At 42.1% G+C, this 20,247-nt stretch overlaps 1 protein-coding gene across 2 annotated transcripts in view; it reads right to left on the bottom strand.

The window, feature by feature from the left end:
- The window catches only part of LOC126259314 (uncharacterized), a 37,457-nt gene extending 18,287 nt beyond the window's left edge, over positions 1 to 19,170 (bottom strand). For both annotated transcript variants that reach the window (XM_049955991.1, XM_049955993.1), the window contains exons 1-3: positions 18,924 to 19,170; positions 18,734 to 18,815; positions 18,477 to 18,663 (exon numbers count right to left, since the gene is read on the bottom strand). In XM_049955991.1, the coding sequence (XP_049811948.1) occupies positions 18,477 to 18,663; positions 18,734 to 18,815; positions 18,924 to 18,965 (311 nt within the window). In that variant the 5' untranslated portion in view covers positions 18,966 to 19,170. The remainder of the gene's footprint in view (positions 1 to 18,476; positions 18,664 to 18,733; positions 18,816 to 18,923) is intronic.
- Between the last annotated feature and the right edge of the window lie 1,077 nt (positions 19,171 to 20,247).

Genomic DNA, 20,247 nt, shown 5'->3' with positions numbered 1-20,247 from the left:
CTTAGGCTTTAATCCCTGAAGTACTCCATCTAACAGTCTCTGAAACGAGCATTCTTGAGTCGAAATGGTATTCTGTGATACTGATAATGGGCCCACGGTGTAGCTTGCAATCTATCTTCTGGGACTGCTACTAGCTGGTGACATCCACTCCTTATGTACATTGCTGAAAAAGACTTGCACTGTCTTACTTTGTCCCATCTCAGAACCATTTGTGATGGGACATGCATCAGTGACAGTTTTCAAGTTTGGACATCGGGAGTCACAACAGAATCTGTATTTTTTTACTATCATCTGGATATTTTTTTCAGAATGAAAACAACAGCTGTAGCCCATGGACTACCATTATGTTTTATTAATCCCTCTGCCAGTTTCTGATCACTGAATTCTTCCATCAATGGCTCCTGATGCCTTGATATAAGGTACCTATAGATTATTGTTGCCTGTGGTTATATGATGTATAACAGGTGTTGCTGGTAATGTACAGTTCATATCAATCAAATTCATGAATTGTAGCAGTAAAGCTTCCAGCACTTGTTGATCACTATCTTCTCCATGATTCACCTTTCTATATAATGCAGATGGTCATCCATGCTTAAATTCTTTAGGCTAATAGGAACAATAAACAAACTATCAATATTACTAATCCTTGCTATGCTTCTGCACACAAAACAATGCATTTATCCAATTCCTCATTACTCTCTAGTGGTTCCATAACACAACATTTCTAGTACCTACAGTAACCCACACTAACCCCACTGCATCCAATGGTATGTTATCCTGCAAAACAATCTTTAACATACATGTTTGAATTCAGTTGGTAATGCCTTCATGATCAGTGCACCTTATGACACTTCCTTGCTTGCAGTTGTTCCTGGCATATACCACAAAACATCGATTTTAGCATAGCGTTTATCAATGAAGTCCAATCTGAGAATTACAGAATATCCATCAACAGGAAGCAGAAGCACTTCTATGTGTACTTTAGCTCCAATGCTCAAGTAGAGCACGGTTGTCCCTAATGACCCCACTTACCCTTTCCCACCTACGAAGTCCAGACTAATGACTGACACGTGACTGACCGTGTCTAAACAAAAATTATATATTCCTTGCTCTGTATTAAGCCTAACAAGCACCATCCTGTGTCTGCATACGTTGGTGCAATACTATACCCAAGTGGGAATGTTTTCCGACAAGCAATGCATTCCCACTTGCATTTAATGCATGCTTCTACTGATATTGTTTTCCCTGCTTCTTATTTCAACATTCGTGTGGTTTATGCTCAATTCATCCACAATCGTACGACTCTGGGTGACAACACTGCTTTTACAGATGGACCTTATGTCCACATCTGTAACATTTTATTTCGGAGGTGAAATCCTGATGGTCATGATGCCCTTTAGTAGTAATAATTCTAAAGGCTGCAGACAGATACTCCATGCTGACTCAGTGTGACATGTGAAAAGACACCGAGCTATTTTCAACTTCATGCAGGATGACTCATCAGCCTTCAAGGACACCAACAATTCTTTGTGCTTCTGTGCCAAACTACTCAGTTTTTCATTAAAGGATTGTGCATTATTCTTTTTTCAGTAACAATGATGCAGGCCGTTAGCTAACCACTTGAATGCTTGTGCCTTACTACATGTTTCACGATACATAACTCACCTGTTAACCATAAATCAGCCATGTGCAGACATGTCCAAAGTTACATCCTTCATTGTTTTCCCAGACAAAGGCCTTATCAAGTTCACTGTTAATGGATCCACAGAAGAAGGGGGCCACACTCAACTTTGATTCTGCTCCCACTGACCACTGACTGTATCTTCTGTTGAATGGCTTGCAATACTTCAACTTGAGTAAGTAATTTCTCACTGTACTCTTTTTGCTGAGAATTAATTGCCAAGAACACATCCATAAATGTGGCAATAGTCTCACCAGTAGTAGCTGCACGTGTATCTGACAGTTTGTGAATTCTACAAGTGTCATTCCAACAAAAGGGGAAAAAATGGGAAAAAACTACACTTACAATACACACAAAAAAATTGTTTTTATGGCATATCATGGCCCAACAGGACTCATCCTGTGCAAATGACCAAATCACCTACAAACGACACATGCAGCTGGGACTACAATAGTACATGGCAACTCATGCCCTGATAAATTACAGAATTTACATCTCTCTGGTGTTGAATACATTTCCCAGCAATTTCCTCTAAACCACAAGAGGTCTGCAGACTCCTGTGGTTTAAAAAATTACACTTTTAAAGTGCTATGGGTGTCCTTATGACGTGTGGCCACACAGAGTGAACAATAAAAGAAGGCCAACAGAAAAATGTTCATTTACTGCACTGCACCTGACTGCAAGTCCAAACAGGTGATGACAGCTGATGCTGCAGACTGAAACCCTGAGGTTATGGCCAGTTCTGACAACAACTGTGGAGACCCAGGGAGCTGTGGTCTCTATGTGCACATGATGGTAACCTTGGGGGTGCCAAAGTGTGGTCCAGTGACACACCCAAACATATCAGCGAGACAGTGTTGGCTGTGAATGCATTTATTGTCAATATTTCCACACTGAAAATAGCTCCTCCATGGCATTGGACAGATTCAGGAAGAGTGCCATGCATGGCCAGGAATTGCTGATATGTCTGGCTCAGTGACCATCTACTTTGCATGGCGAGGTCAGGAACCGCAATCTCACAAAGGTGCCGTTGTACAGGAAGCCACCACAGCAGTCTGCAGGTGTTGCCCACGCATCCAAGTTGCTAACAGCATGGCGAGCCATTCCACCAAGGCAGTCTCATGGACGTCATAGTTTGTGCCCTGGTCACTAGCCAACACTTTCACACAGGAAGATGGTGGCCTTGTAGGCATATGCCCTATCCTCCCAACAAGAGGCAGCCAGCACACCAGTAGCTGCTAGCACGTACAGGCAGGGGGGCAGCATGAATGCAGCTCTCTCGGCAGATAAGAGATTCGGCAACACACAGTTCACCCCTACTCTACTATCCCTCTCCCCGACAAAGCCTCCTCCTTAAGCCCACCCAGTTGCCACTCCCATCATGCACTGGTGCCGCTGCTTGCAGTGTGACTTCAGTTGCCTGAGACTGCAGTCGTGTGTGTGTGTGTGTGTGTGTGTGTGTGTGTGTGTGTGTGTGTGTGTGTGTGTGTGTGTGTGTGTGTGTATTTGACAAAGACCTTACTGGCCAAAAACTTTATTTGTGACAGTCTTAATATGTGAGGCTAGTAAGACAGATGTGTAGACGACATAATACACTGGACTCCTTCCGACAGGAGTGGAAGAAAGGGTGCCAAACTGCAGTAGTCTCCTTGATTGTGTAGAATTTATTACTGAGAACGGTAGCACACCAGATGTCATTCCAATTTTGGGCAAAAAGAGAGGCTTTATGTATATCTGCATATCTGCACATGAAACCATGAAAGGTAATGGGTGGTGGGGAGCAAGTATATTGGCCTCTCTAGCCAAACAGTCAGCTAGTTCACTCCCTGGGATGCCCACATGACTTGGGACCCAGAGAAAGACAACCCAGTAGGCAGCACAGCCAAGGGCAGAGTCGTGGATAGCAGATAGCAAAGGCATAGGTCTATAGCCTGAAGGCTGGCTATTGAGTCATTACATATTAAAACACTGTGGAGGGAGATCTGAGTAACAAAATGTAAGGCCCTGTTAATAGCCAGAATCTTTGCTGTGAACACACTACATGATCCTGGCAGTAAATGGTGTTCCATGCCATTATGAGAGACAAAATTGTATCACATCTTACCTATAAATTTAGAAACATCAGTGTAGAAGATGGTAGCACCCTGGAACTCTTCATGGATGTAACATACACAATGTCAGAATATCACAGGGGCGACAGATACCTTAGGACTCTGGAATAGGTTGGTCCTAATCTATGGTCTAGGCCCATACGGAGGAAGGGGGAGCACATTCCAGTGAGTGGAGATGGAGATCCCAACAGAGGGAAGCGAGATGCATTCTAACCGGCAATACCACCCGAGGGTGGGTGTCAGGAGGGAGATGGCCTTTGTTTGCAAAGAGGGCAGGGTAAACAAGACGGTCCAGGAACCATCAAATGGCAACTGCGTAATAAACCAGGAGTTGGCTCCATCACATTTGTAGAGATGGAATCCCCGCTTCTGCAAGGAAATGCAGGTAGTCATCAGGTTGCGAATATAGGGTAGCCACATCAGCTTTTTATCAAGAAGGAGGCCCAAAAAATGGGACTGTGGTACAACATCTAGGTGCTGGTTGCCTAAATAAAGTTCTGGATTGGGGTGTACTGTGGATCGATGACAAAAATGTATAACACGCATTTTGGAGAGAGAAAATTGGAAGACATGTGAAAGGGCTCACACAGAGGCCCATCCGATGGCTAGCGTTCAACAGATATTACCGAGAGGGGGTTGCACTGGATGCAAAAATTGCCAACACAGTGCTGGGGTAATCAGAGGCCCAACAGAGGTTACAAGCCTGTTGATGGTGATGAGGAAGAGTGTGATACTTAATTCAGAGCCCTGTGGGATACTGTTCTCCTGGACCTCTGGGGTGGGGGGCTGAGTGAAGTGTCAATTCTAACCCTGAAGAGCTGACGGGATAAAAACTCGCAGATAAAAGCTGGAAGGGGGCCGCAAAAGCCTCAGTCATGGAGAGTAACTAAAATGTGATGGTGCAAGCCATGTTGAAAGCCTTATGTAGGTCAAAGAAGACTGCGACAAGGTGTTTGCATTTAGGGCAAAGGCTTGTCAGATTACTGTTTCCAATCTGAGTAAATGGTCAGCTGCAGATCGCCCATCCCGGAAGCCACACTGATACAGGGACAAAAGGGCCTCAGACTGGAGTACCCAATATAATCAGAAGCTAACCATCCTCTTGAGCGTTGAAGTTGGTCAGGCTAATCAGTCAGTAGATGTCGAGAGATGTTGGGTTCTTCCTGGGCTTAAGTATGGGGATAACTATACTGTCTCACAATTGTGAGGGGAAAGAAACTCATTGAGCCACATGTGGTTGAAAACCCTGAGTCGATCTTGCCTCTGTCGGATCGTCTGGCTGTGGATGGAGCCATGTGAAGAGGTAAAAGCCTGCAACAATTCCCATCCAGTTAAAGGTCCATTATAGGCTTCAGCTTGGTGGGTGTTGAAAGAAAGGGGAGTTTCTTCAACTTGTCATTTCTACTGGAAACAGGTAACAAGATAGGAAGAGGATGCCAGTGCTGCAACAACATATGTCACGAGGTGTTCTGCAAGAACCGAGGGATCAGTACACAGGGCACCCTGTAGGATAAGACCCTGGACAGTTGATTATCGCTGGTGGCCCACAGGGCTACAGAACTTGGAGCAAATCTGGAAGGAAGAGGCATATGCTCCCACATAGGAAACATAGTGCTTCCAGTACTCCTTTTTTGCTTTGTTTAATAAGGTAGTGAGCTTTAGCACAGAGACACTTAAAAGCAAATAAGGTTAGTCTGTGAAGGGTGTCATGCAAATCATTGCAACACTTGCTAGCAGTCCTGGATAGTGACTGCTATGTCCTTCGTCCACCACAGTAACGGACCTGTGAATAGGGGGATAGCAGTGCCAGCAGCATGAAGAATAGTGTCAGAGATGTCTTTCACGACTAGATCAATGCAAAACAAGAGATAGAGAGATGTAGAAGTGCACAGCAGACGTGTATAAAGCCTAACATGGGGGGCTGTCTGCCTGGCAGTGACAGAGGAATGGTGGAATCACCAGAAAGTGGTCAATGTCACAAAGATCATCATGAGGTGACCAGTGTGGTGGAGCCACGAGAGCTGGGGAGTAGACTGTGGGAGTGATGTCAGAAAAAACACTCAATAACCATGAAACTTTTGAAAGTGGTCATCAGGGAAGTGTGTTTCTTGAAGAGCGAGACAAAATGCAGAATAAGACGAACCAAGTAGTTGTATTTCCAAAAAGTGACGGTAATATCCATTGCAATTCCACTGGATTATCATGTGGCAGGAGTCCAGGTTAGACATAAAGAAGCTGAGGGGAAGCCATATCACTGACGGAAATGGAATGACATCCATAAAACTGGGTTTGATTCGGAGTGAGAAGGAGTGGGCGAAGCTCCCCAGGATGCTGGGGAAGCCTCGTACTTGGACTTGCACTGCTTCTTCTTCTTCTTCTTCTTCTTCTTTTCCTTCCTTGGAAGGACGGAAGGAGGAGGTGTTACCAGCAAGGGAACAGGTGGCAGCGATATCTGGATTGGACAGAGAGCGAGCAGCTTTGGGGCCCTTGGAAAGTGGGTCCCCATCCGACCCAAGGTTGCAGACTTACAATCTTGAGAATCCCAAAGAGGGGTGTTCCGAGAGGGAACCTCATCACTAGGAGGAGCCAGCGAACAGGATTTCTTCTCTGGCCGAGGAGGAGGAGGAGGCGGAGGCAGAGGAGGAGGAGGAGGAGGAGGAGGAGGAGGAGGAGGAGGAGGAGGGATGGGAGTCACCCCCGGGGGGGGGGGGGTAAAAGGGAAGAAGTGCAGGATGGGAGTAAGGAGGAGGAGGGAACACATAACTGAGGCAAAGGTAGATGAGAGATTCACAGAATGAAGTTTCTCAAACTTCTTCCGGGCCCCAAAGTAACTGAGACGGTCAAGGATCTTTATTTCTTGTATTTTTTTCCTTTGTATACATTGTAATTTCCAAGTAAATTATTACATTGGAGATAAGCCTCTGTAATGAGGAAAAGCTCAAAATAATAATAAAAAATACACTGGACACACTGGTGAATGGGGAGAATGTAGACCAGAGCCGTTTACACAGCTAGGCAAGAGGGTGCAAGGGCTCCCCAAGTAAAGAGGGCAGCAACAGTCACCACAGACGGGAATGGCATCGCATCGCAGGACACGTGTTTGACCTTGAGGCAAGGAAGCAATACATGGGAGATGGAATGTATGGTTTGACAAAACATCTGTATACCATTACCTTGACCTTCTCGAGCAAGATACCCCACCCTCAAAGGTCAAGATGAAAGCACCAGTGTCTAGACGATGGTCTTTAAGGCCTCTCTCGACATGCTGGACAAAATGAAAGCCATGTGATTCCAGATTAGCCTCAAGTTCATCATCAGACTGGAGGAGACGGTCCCCATGGAAATTTACACCCTGTGTCATATTGAGAGACCTGTGAGGAGTGATATGTACTGGGATGTCTCATAAGTGGTCGCAGGCAAATAGGGAAGCCAACTGACTGTATTGCCTTTATAAGAATGGAGCTAGATCTCAAATGGGTATAGTGGTGGAAAAATCTCCCCATCAGTCCTGGTACAGACCAGGAACTGTGCAAAGGGTTTCACCCCAAGCCGGCGGGCATGGCCATAGCAACGGCTGCCTGGCATGACAGTCACTGCCAGGAGTTTTGACATCCCGAAAAGGTAGACAACCATTTCTACACTCCCACAAGGCATTCGCAATGCAGGTACCTGCAGTGTTATCCCTGTGATGTCAGGGGGCTAAGCCAGATGAGTAAATAACAGCCCCATCACGGGGAGAGGGGGGGCGAGAGAGGGGGAGAGGGGGAGATGGGGAGATGGGGAGAGGGGGAGATGGGGAGATGGGGAGATGGGGAGAGGGGGAGAGGGGGAGATGGGGAGAGGGGGAGAGGGGGAGAGGGGGAAAGGGAGGGGAGGTAGAGGGGGAGGAACCCATGCCAAAGACACTAAGGAGGGAGTTCTTTCCCATTTGGCTCACACTACAGATTTCAAATATAGAGATGGAGGTCAAACCCCTGAGGGGGACCAAAAAAGAAAAGCCAAAAAGGTGGGGGACAGGCAATCAAACCAAAACTGCAAGACAAAATGAAGTCAGGAGGATAGCCAGGATGACAAAATAAGAACACCAAGAGAGGGAGAGGAAGGGGCAAAGGGAAAGCAATAAGGGCAGGGAGGGAGGAGGGAGAAGGAAGGCGAAGGTAAAGCAGCCCAAAAAATACGAAAGGCTGCAATAGCTCAGGGACTTATGCATGTCACACACTTACCCAAAAAAGAGCTGCGAGTCACATAGGGGGAGTCTTCTCTAGGTCTTAACAAGTAAAACTGTTATTGCAGGTAGTGTAAATAGTCATTGTACATTTTTTCTTGGCACAATATGTGATTAAATGCATCATTTCCACAGTCAATTTGTAAATACAAAGAACCACCTCCCTGAGTTCTTGAAGTTGGTGTATCATACTCTGCTGTAAGTTTTACGTTTTATGCTTGAAATGCACAAACTTGTACAATTGCTAGCTACCATCTGTGCTAACTGCAATGGCCTCATTAAATCACTTTTAACCTCAGCAATCCTGACAGTTCAAAGTGCACTGGCCACAGCCATCTTATGTAGACTCCACACCTACCTAACCCTCCTGTCAAGTGTCAGAGCCGCATGCTGGCCGAACTGTCAAGTGTTGGAGCCGCATGCTGGCCAGCAACAGCAGTGTAACATGCAGAAATGCTGCAGTGCTCAAACCAAAACAAGTGTAATAACACATCTGTATGTTGACAATGAGAAGTGAAACTCTTATGAAATATTATACTGCATCGATTTTATCAAATATTTTTGTAAGAACTACCGATAAACGAATTGAGTGCTGAGGGCATGGGCAAAGATCATGATATTAACATAACTGTCAGAGAAACATTATCAACTGTGAGAAAGAAGCTCTATGCAATGTGGAGTATTCTGAGATGTTATTAGGGTGAGGAAAAGAGATGTTAACAGATTGTAACTTTTGTCTTTAGAGGATGCTGAGAATAGGTATGTTGTTTACCAGCGCCACTGTGATATTTTTTTAAGATAGAACTTTATTTAAGTGCTAAGGTGCATAAAAGCTAGCTTAAATGTAAATAGTAGCACACTGCACTTGCATTCAGAAATATGACAGTTCAAACCCGCATCCAGCCATCCTGATTTAGGTTTTCCATTATTTCCCTAAATCGCTTCAGGCGAATGCTGGGATGGCTCCTTTGAAAGGGCACGATCTACTTCCTTCTCCATCCTTCCCTAGTCCGATGTGACCGATGACCTCACTATTTGGTCCCCTCCTCCAAATTAACCAACCAAGTGCTGGCTCGAGCATGCAAACAGTCCAGTTCCATCAGAGTAAGTCTCCTTTCATCAGAACTGTTTTAATTTTATCAATAGTTTTCCCCAAATCTGAAGCCAGCATTCAAGAATATCTGAGTGTGCTACTGCACCCACCCCCTTGTCACATCTGTGTACAGCGAAGCTGCATAAATATAGAATGTTTCAGAGAATGACGCAGTCTAGAAACATCAGCTGTGTGGAGCAGAAGACACCTGCAATGTACCAGCACAATTATCTTTCAGATTATGGCGGCTGTGGAAATTCAAGTAATGTAGAAATACTTTCAAAACTTGCTAGGTAAACTCTGACCTCATGAAGGATACTGAGACATTCAAGAGGTTACACTGACATTTTAGTATTACACATTACATATAACAGAAATATTTAAAATTTTATTAATTTACAAGTAATAAGTAAATATACAACCATTAGACTAGCCACGTCTGATCTCTTAATTAAACTTTATAACATTTCCTAATACTTTCTCCTCACCATAATTCCCTAATACCCGATACATTCTCCCATTGTGCCTCACACTGCTTCCGACAGTTATCTTCGGTCAATTCTCAGCTATCATGCTGATTGTATTTTTGATGGAGACTGGAGAGGATGACATCATGACCAATGACCCATCTTGCTTCCACAGAAATGGAAACGAAGAGAAAACCTCCGCACACAGCTCAGGCACTCTGTGGATGTCAAACCACAAATCCAGAAGTGTTGATTCCTGGAGGACACTTGAATTCATAATTCACATAACACCACTATAAACTAAGCCTTCAATCACCTAGTATCTGTATTCACCAAAACTTCCCTGATCCCCTTCAAACACATATTCTCCTTACACTGCCTGGTGTAATGCCCTCTTTTCCGGTATACCCAACATACCATGTCATGTGATTTCATGTGTGGAACCATATGACCTGGTAGGTTACACTGTGTTACATAAAATGGTTTCACTGGTTTATCAATTACGCTCTTTCCAAAAGGAAGAGAGGCAGGACAGTTAGAATTTAACGTGGTCATTAGAAATGGAGCACAAGCTCAGATTACAAAATGGAGAAAGTAAGCTGCCCATTCAAAGGAACCCTCCAGCTTTTGCCTGAGGCGATTTTGAGAAATCGTGGAAAATCCAAACCTGGATTGCTGGAGATTAATTTGAACCATCTACCCCCCTATTGGTCAGCACTGTCCCTTAACTTAAACCAAAAGATCTTAAGAAAACTCGTCATTTAAGTACAAATAAACTGATGTTTCTAAGAGTTACCTTAATTTTAACGTCGTTGGTGTGTACATCTCGTTTTTCAAATTGAACATTAACATAGTGTGTTACTGCTCTCTATCCTATTTTTTTAAACAAATAATTGATGTTTTCCAGTAGGCATCTGAGTGACCAATGAAACAACAAATATCTGTCACGACAACATACGGTAGATGAGACTGCTTTGCAATACTACATGGCTGGGTTGGAACTACAGTGGATCTATGTATCATTTTTGGTAGCATACCATTATAATACTTTTGACTCAAATGATTAATAACCCATATGGGCTTAAGTAGTCATGTTACATTTCTCTCTGCAACTGCCTACACTTTGAAAATATCTGTTAAAAATCAAATGATGGAAAATCCAGAGTAGAATAATGACAATATTATGATAAAGATAGATTGTTACTCACCATTTAGAAGAGGTACTGTGTCACAGACAGACACAACAAAAGGCTGACAGACATGTAAGCCTTCGGCCAAATGGCCTTTTTCTAAAGCAGAAAACCCACACACATTCGTACAAGCACAACTCGCACACACACGCTCACTGTCTCTGGCCACCGAGGTCTCGGTGAACGTCTTCCAGTTGTATAGGGTGTACCTCAGGGATCTGTAGCTCGATCTTTCCTTTTCACTATTTATACTGATCGACCAGAACATTATTATCACTGACGTACTATCAATCTAATCCCATCCACACAATAGCAGCATCAACTGACGAGGAATGACTGCTAGTCAGACACACACACAGTGCATCTAATAGCATCAGTGAGCGTGCTGTACACGTGTAGAATGAGGAAGGTGCGTGATCTATCCAAGTTTCACCGAGGGGAGATTGTGACGGCCCGGAGGCTCAGTACGAGTATCTCGGATACTGCACGACTTGTCGAGTGTCCGAGGAGGGCTGTGGTGACTGTCTTCAACGTGTGGTGAAACCGAGGAGAAGTCACATTCAGACAACCGATGAGAAACCACATTCAGACATCGTGAGGTTGGACGGCCACCCCACCATTACAGATGATGAAAATCATAGCCTGGGCAGACTGGTAACATGGGACAGGCAGTGAACTGTGGCAGAATTAACCTCAGACTTTAATGCTGGACAGAGTACAAGTGTGTCTGAAAACACAGTACACCAAACACTCCTAATGATGGAGCTCTGCATCCGACGAGCAATGCACATGCCAATGTTAACACCATGATATCGGCAACTATGACTGAAATGGGCAAATGACCATGGGCAATGGACATTGGCAGAGCATTACACGGTCCAATGAATCCAGATACCTTTTTCATTGTGCTGACGGGAGGGCGCAACTCGGTCATCTTCCAGGGAAACAGATCCGTGACACCTGTACTGTGGGACAGAGACAACTGCTGGCAGCTCCATTATGCTCTGGGGAACATTCATGTGGGCATCCAAGGGTCCAGTGGAGCTCACACAAAGCACCGTAACAGCCAAGGCATATTGTACACTGGTTGCAAACTACAGAAACCCTTTCACGACGATCGTGTTTCCTGAAGGCAGTGGCATTTTCAACAAGATAATGTGCCATGTCACAAGGCCAAAGGTGTGATGGAGTGGTTCGAGGAACGTATTGGTGAGTTTCAACTGATGTGCAGGCCCCCCAACTTGCCATATCTGAACCTGATCAAACACACCTGGGATACGACTGACTGTAGCGTCAAGAGCTCACAGTCCCCCTTCCCCTGAATTTACAGGAATTAGGTGACCTGTGTGTGTAGATCTGATGCCAGCTCCCTCCAGTGACCTACCAAGGTCTCACTGCTTCAAACCGTGAAGTTTCACCACGGTTATCCGTGCCAAAGGTGGGTATAATGGCTACTAGGCCGGTAGTCATAATGATCGGGCTGATCAGTGTATATTAATTATTTACCCACAATTCTGCCACTTGATACAGTGCTATACACAGATGACAACAATGATTACATGCAGGTCTAGTTTACGGTCCACATAACCCAATTTGCGACTTGGGATACCAAGCTAAGGGGGGCACCAGGGGATTCAAAGTGCAAGATTTGTATACAGAGCATAACACAATTAGGAGCAAAAACTGACAAAGGTGAAAGTATACAAGTGAAGATGGTGAGGAGAGGGGGTGTTAAATGAAAAGGTGCTTGTGTGGAAAAATGTTCTCTAACTGGCTCTGGTCATATGTGATAGCAACCTTGAAAATTGAAACACAGTATGGCAGCAGAAATGGAGAGATTCACACTACTTGGTAGAGGACAATGTACTGCTTGAAAATGACACTGAACTGAGACATTGTATTCTATCTGAATCCTCCCAGTCATTATAACAAAACCATTGAACTATCAGGATCTCACATTGGCCACAAGCTCAGCTGAGATTACCAAACAGGAAAGTCATTTGGCAGATGCGCACACGGTACAAGGTGAGGAGCGATGTCAGTATATAATGTCTAGTATGCGGATATTTTGCATTCTTGTGCTCCCATCCAAAACATCAAGTATTTCTATGAGGAAATTCCATACGCTTAAAATTAGGGTTTAAATGGCAAAAGAATGCTTTCACGTGCATTAAATGACGTAGCCCATGTGAATCATGTAGAGATTATTTCAAACGACTAAATGACAGAGCCTAGCCAACATATCTAGAACTGTCCACATTTGTTAAAGAAAATCTAAATAAGTCTGACCTAAGGAGAACAACTGATGACTGCAACATAAGAAGTTTACATATAATTAAAGCACCATGCGCTGCATTGGAAAAGACGCGTGACAGCTACAAATGCCTTGCTATTGTCTACAACAACAAACTACCTAAAAGCACCTAACAGTGCCAATAAATAAATTTAAAGATAATAAATTGTGAAATGGATGAAAAGTAGCGGATTTTGGTCTGCTAACTTGACTGTGTCACAAATGGTTCAAATTTCTTATGAGGCATAGTCCATATCCGTTCTGGCACACCAGGGAAAAATCTTACCTTCATAGTCTCAGATGTTATTGAATTTAGCCTATGTTAAAATGAAGGACTAATTAAGGAACATGTACTTTTTTTTTGTTTTCTCAAAAAAAAAAAAAAAAAATCTGCCCCAAGATACAGCCCTCCAAAGATGACGATGTGCATGCTATTTTGAATGTGCAAATTTTGGAACAGTTCTACATATTTTGTCGAAAAGCTGTTACAGTATCACATAACAGGCTCATAAAAATCAAAACCTAGCCTTATTTATCACAATTTTAGTTTTGAAAGATTAGTATGAGACTCATTCTTCAAGCATTTTAAATGGTTCAAAAACGTATGTGAAAGACCCAATGACTTAAAGGTTTCAATTTATACAACTTCTGTGTACTCTGTTTTGTACTGAAATTAGCCAGTCAATGAACTAAAAATGTGTCCCACTGCTTCAGTATCTTCCTTTGATATAGTGTGATGCCTTCCTGTTGAACCAATAGGAACTGGAACACTTACAATCTTCAAAACATTGTGAACAGGAAGTGAGCACTCATGGCATTGTTGCTGTCGTTCAGCTGGAAACCTATATTCAGCAGCTGGCCCATGTGGTAGCATAAAGTTCACTACAATTCCATTTAACTCATAACTGGTGTCTATAATCTCTGCAATCCACCAGTCACAATCATACACACACACCACAAACATCCCCCTTCTCAGGTTGTGAATCTGAATATTATCCTGATGTTTCTGAGGTGTTGGCCGAATGAATGAAATTTCTTCTTCCTTGCTCTTTAAAGTGTGTGCAATATGAGTTCACCAATCACTCTCGAGTCCAAAAACGTGTCTTCTAAATTCCTTTCAAATTAGTAGTTTGTTCAGATCATTTTTTTTTTTTTTCTGCTCACAGAATTCTTTGATTTCCTCTTTGGACAAAAGAATGAGAGTTGCAGATGTGTAAGATTTCACGACTCTCGGAAAATCCTCAGCGTTCTGAATTGCAGCTGTATTTGGTCTGGAAAGATTATGTTTTGTAGCATGGTGCTTCAGCAGGCCCCCTACTCCATCACACGGAACCTTCCCATGACCTGAAGCACTGTATACCCAGTTAGATGGCACAAGCGACTTACTCAATTTAAAACAGCTGGTTACGACTTTTAAAATGGCTAGGAGCACCATTAGAAATGATTATGGTCTTCTCATAAAAGAAGGTTGTATACCTGGAAGAATCCTGGAGATACTAAAAGGTATCAGATAGATTATATAATGGTAAGACAGAGATTTAGGAACCAGGTATTAAATTGTAAGACATTTCCAGGGGCAGATATGGATTCTGACCACAATCTATTGGTTATGAACTGCAGATTGAAACTGAAGAAACTGCAAAAAGGTGGGAATTTAAGGAGATGGGACATGGATAAACTGAAAGAACGAGACGTTGTAGACAGTTTCAGGGAGAGCATAAGGGAACAATTGACAGGAATGGGGAAAGGAAATACAGTAGAAGAAGAATGGGTAGCTCTGAGGGATGAAGTAGTGAAAGCAGCAGACGATCAAGTAGGTAAAAAGACAAGGGCTAATAGAAATCCTTGGGTAACAGAAGAAATATTGAATTTAATTGATGAAAGGAGAAAATATAAAAATGCAGTAAATGAAGCAGGCAAAAAGGAATACAAACGTCTCAAAAATGAGATCGACAGGAATTGCAAAATGGCTAAGCAGGGATGGCTAGAGGACAAATGTAAGGATGTAGAGGCTTGTCTCACTAGGGGTAAGATAGATACTGCCTACAGGAAAATTAAAGAGACCTTTGGAGAGAAGAGAACCACTTGTATGAATATCAAGAGCTCAGATGCAAAGAAGGGAAGGCAGAAAGGTGGAAGGAGTATATAGAGGGTTTATACAAGGGCGATGTACTTGAGGACAATATTATGGAAATGGAAGAGGATGTAGATGAAGATGAGATGGGAGATACGATACTGCGTGAAGAGTTTGACAGAGCACTGAAAGACCTGAATCGAAACAAGGCCCCGGGAGTAGACAACATTCCATTAGAACTACTGACGGCCTTGGGAGAGCCAGTCCTGACAAAACTCTACCATCTGGTGAGCAAGATGTATGAGACAGGTGAAATACCCTCAGACTTCAAGAAGAATATAATAATTCCAATCCCAAAGAAAGCAGGTGTTGACAGATGTGAAAATTACCGAACTATCAGTTTAATAAGCCACAGCTGCAAAATACTAACGCGAATTCTTTACAGACGAATGGAAAAACTGGTAGAAGCGGACCTCGGGGAAGATCAGTTTGGATTCCGTAGAAATGTTGGAACACGTGAGGCAATACTAACCTTATGACGTATCTTAGAAGAAAGATTAAGAAAAGGCAAACCTACGTTTCTAGCATTTGTAGACTTAGAGAAAGCTTTTGACAATGTTGACTGGAATACTCTCTTTCACATTCTAAAGGTGGCAGGGGTAAAATACAGGGAGCGAAAGGCTATTTACAATTACAGAAACCAGATGGCAGTTATAAGAGTCGAGGGGCATGAAAGGGAAGCAGTGGTTGGGAAAGGAGTGAGACAGGGTTGTAGCCTCTCCCCGATGTTATTCAATCTGTATATTGAGCAAGCAGTAAAGGAAACAAAAGAAAAATTCGGAGTAGGTATTAAAATTCATGGAGAAGAAGTAAAAACTTTGAGGTTCGCCGATGACATTGTAATTCTGTCAGAGACAGCAAAGGACTTGGAAGAGCAGTTGAACGGAATGGACAGTGTCTTGAAAGGAGGATATAAGATGAACATCAACAAAAGCAAAACGAGGATAATGGAATGTAGTCAAATTAAGTCGGGTGATGCTGAGGGAATTAGATTAGGAAATGAGACACTTAAAGTAGTAAAGGAGTTTTGCTATTTAGGGAGTAAAATAACCGATGATGGTCGAAGTAGAGAGGATATAAAATGTAGACTGGCAATGGCAAGGAAAGCGTTTCTCAAGAAGAGAAATTTGTTAACATCGAGTATAGATTTAGGTGTCAGGAAGTCGTTTCTGAAAGTATTTGTATGGAGTGTAGCCATGTATGGAAGTGAGACATGGACGATAACTAGTTTGGACAAGAAGAGAATAGAAGCTTTCGAAATGTGGTGCTACAGAAGAATGCTGAAGATAAGGTGGGTAGATCACGTAACTAATGAGGAGGTATTCAATAGGATTGGGGAGAAGATAAGTTTGTGGCACAACTTGACTAGAAGAAGGGATTGGTTGGTGGGACATGTTTTGAGGCATCAAGGGATCACAAATTTAGCATTGGAGGGCAGCATGGAGGGTAAAAATTGTAGAGGGAGACCAAGAGATGAATACACTAAGCAGATTCAGAAGGATGTAGGTTGCAGTAGGTACTGGGAGATGAAGAAGCTTGCACAGGACAGAGTAGCATGGAGAGCTGCATCAAACCAGTCTCAGGACTTGAAGACCACAACAACAACAACATGATCTTCTCTGGCCCTATTTGCAGTTGAAGAACGTGCTGAGTCATGTCCTGTGTCATCACTTATGTGCCGAGTCATGTCCTGTGTCATCACTTATGTTTGTTGTTGTTGTGGTCTTCAGTCCTGAGACTGGTTTGATGCAGCTCTCCATGCTACTCTATCCTGTGCAAGCTTCTTCATCTCCCAGTACCTACTGCAACCTACATCCTTCTGAATCTGCTTAGTGTATTGATCTCTTGGTCTCCCTCTACGATTTTTACCCTCCACGCTGCCCTCCAATATTAAATTGGTGATCCCTTGATGCCTCAGAACATGTCCTACCAACCGACCCCTTCTTCTTGTCAAGTTGTGCCACAAACTTCTCTTCTCCCCAATCCTATTCAATACCTCCTCATTAGTTATGTGATCTACCCATCTAATCTTCAGCATTCTTCTGTAGCACCACATTTCGAAAGCTTCTTCTTGTCCAAACTATTTATCATCCATGTTTCACGTCCATACATGGCTACACTCCATACAAATACTTTCAGAAACGACTTCCCGACACTTAAAACTATACTCTATGTTAACAAATTTCTCATTTTCAGTAACGCTTTCCTTGCCATTGCCAGTCTACATTTTACATCCTCTATACTTTATGGAGAATATAGTACTAATCAACAGAAAAAATAATCTAACTTTTCTGTATTGGCAGTTTAAAATTCAAAAGGCGACAGTAAAAGAACTTTGACAGATATGTCGAAATGGATGATACCATCATAATCATAAAGCAGTTGTCTTTTTTTTTTTTTTTAAAAAAAGCTAACAATATATCTAGAACTGTTACAGAGATACAGCATTTTAAAAAAATTTCCGAAATTCGCATTTTCAAAATGGAGTTCACAGTGTCATCTCTGGAGGCCTGTATCTTGGGGCAGGAATTTTTTTGGAGTAAACAAAAAAATACATGTTTGTTACTTACTCCTGAATATGCTAAATTCAATAACATTTGAGACTATGAACGTAGCCCCCCTGCCTTAAGTTATACTGATTATGCCACGAGAATACACAATAAATAAACAGACTTTATTTTATAACCCAGTCACTGGTTGTATTTACTGATGTTCAAAGGTGAATGAATCATCTAATTTGAATAAATATTTTAGCTATAGTAAAGTTCAGTTTAAGAGGAGCCTAAAATGTTTATTGATGGCCAGCTTTACCTACACCACTGACAGATTTCTCCGTTGAACTGCTTGATGTGTATACTATTAATAATATCAAATGGTGTGAGTGATATATAAAATCGGGTTTCTGCATGTTTTGTGCAGTAATGTGATTAATGTTAAGTGTGTGTTGTGAATTGATTTTTCTGTTTGATTATGCATGGTTACAATAATTTAAGAATTAGGCCTATATGCATCACACTGTATTGTACAAGTATATGTATGGCAAAAATTTGCTATCATCTCTTAAATTAAAATATGGTTCAACTTTTTTGAGCTATTTCATACCCATGAGGGCCATTTCGATTATGACCTAAAAGGGCAACAACACACATTTTTCTTTGTAAATCGGCGATAAACTTGCTTTAGGGCATGTTCTACATCGCTGAGGAGATCTCTATGAATACATGGAAGAAAAGGTGTATCTAATCTCATCAAATAATGTGATGAAAGGATGATCATACTGACCTTTTTGGTGAGGTGTTACGGCACACTTCGTTTTGAATATTTTCAACCCATGCTGGAGAGATGTCTGATGTGATTGACAATGGGATAAATATTTCGTCCCTTTCAGAGGAGGCAGAATGTTTGCCAGTCAGATAGAAAAAATCGTGTAATTCGTTGTAATGATGACGAACGTTCCACAGCTTTTCCACTGAAAATTATACGCGTAGGTTACAAAAGACTCAATCTAAATCACGAAATTTCAGATTTTCGACATATACCTTCACACAGCTCCATATAAACCTGAAAAGCTACTGCAATTTTTTGTTGATTCTGGCATCCACTCTGAATCATTTTCTGCAACTACAAACAAATATGTATTTACCAGTAGTGAACACGGGCAAGAAAGAGAGAAACAAGTCGCATCAAAACAGTCTTATAAGATCTTTAAAATCGAGATACAATACTTACGACCGGATGAATTTTTCGGGCAGTCGTTGCCGTTGCTTCCATTTCTCAGTTGTAATGTTGTTCGAAATCTTTAAATACAGCAATGGTGTGTTCTATCCTACATTTCGTTTATTCCAGAATCAAAATAAATGTTTTTTGGCACCTGAACCTTTATTAAAACAATTTGACTATACTTTAAATCACTACGCGTGTCAATCGCCTTTTTAGCATCAACTAAACAAGTAAAACAACTACCCTAAAACACAACACTCACCTAGCACGTGTACAACTGGTTGGGTGGGGGTGTGTGCAAACAGAAAGCCACGCCTTCCTCAGGTTCGCCAACGCCTATTAACATGTACCGTGTGTAGTGCAATTTTTTTAGAAGGGTCAAAGGTCGCTTATTACGCCTGCGATGGTTCAGGAATTGTTTCATCATTAAACCTAGCTTAAACATACTTAAAGAGACACAGCTTTTGACAGTGATTGCTACTACACTCAATATTGTTTGCTTTCGACACACACACACGGTACGTTGTTTTCAGATTTTCGGAATTCAGACGTCGAGAGATTTGGAATTTGTGATTTCTGAAATCATAAACTGCTTCCTAGGGTAAATCCTAAATTTGTTACGGCCAAATGTAAAAAAATATTGTGTGTTATTTGGGCAGAACCTTGCAGTAATTGACGAAGTGTTTTCTGATGATAATTTGCCTGATATATTAAAATGGATAGCGTGATACATAATTTGGACAACGAAACAGTTTCCCTAGAAGAGAGGGAACCTAAAAAGTCGATTAAAAAAGCTAAACGGAAACGATCAACTTCTGGAATTAGGCAAGGTAAAGAGAAGCAGAAAGCAGACGATGGAACAGCAGCGTCTACTAAGCAAAAAGCTCCTGAGGATGAATGTCAGACAATAAACATTACAGAGACAACGAATTTGGGTTCCAGTTCTACCGGCAAACAGTTTTTCAATAATAACATTCTATACGACGTCTTGAGTGAGAAAAAAAAGGTAGGAGTATTGTGACTACGTTTCATGTTATTTTTTTTTTTTTTTAATCTACATGATGTTACGGTACATCTACCTCTCTTTTAACGCACTGTGAAGTACCAATAGGTGCTAGAATGAAGTTAATAGATTTCCCTGGACTGTCAGTCAATGTTTACAGTTACTGATAAAATAAACTTGCTAAAAAGATGCCAAAGAACCACAGCACCGTGCACCAATGTTTGCAAATGTGCTCCAGCGAGCTGCAGAATAATATTTTCATTGTTGTGGCTCCAAACAAACCATGCCACATTAATGAGTAATTGTATACATGTGTGACCATTACTAATT

Source organism: Schistocerca nitens, chromosome 5 (genome assembly GCF_023898315.1).
Source record: "Schistocerca nitens isolate TAMUIC-IGC-003100 chromosome 5, iqSchNite1.1, whole genome shotgun sequence".
NCBI classification, from domain to species: Eukaryota; Metazoa; Arthropoda; class Insecta; order Orthoptera; family Acrididae; genus Schistocerca; species Schistocerca nitens.
The sequence above is the reverse complement of the archived record's forward strand: the minus strand, read 5'-3'. Positions and strand labels throughout refer to the sequence as shown.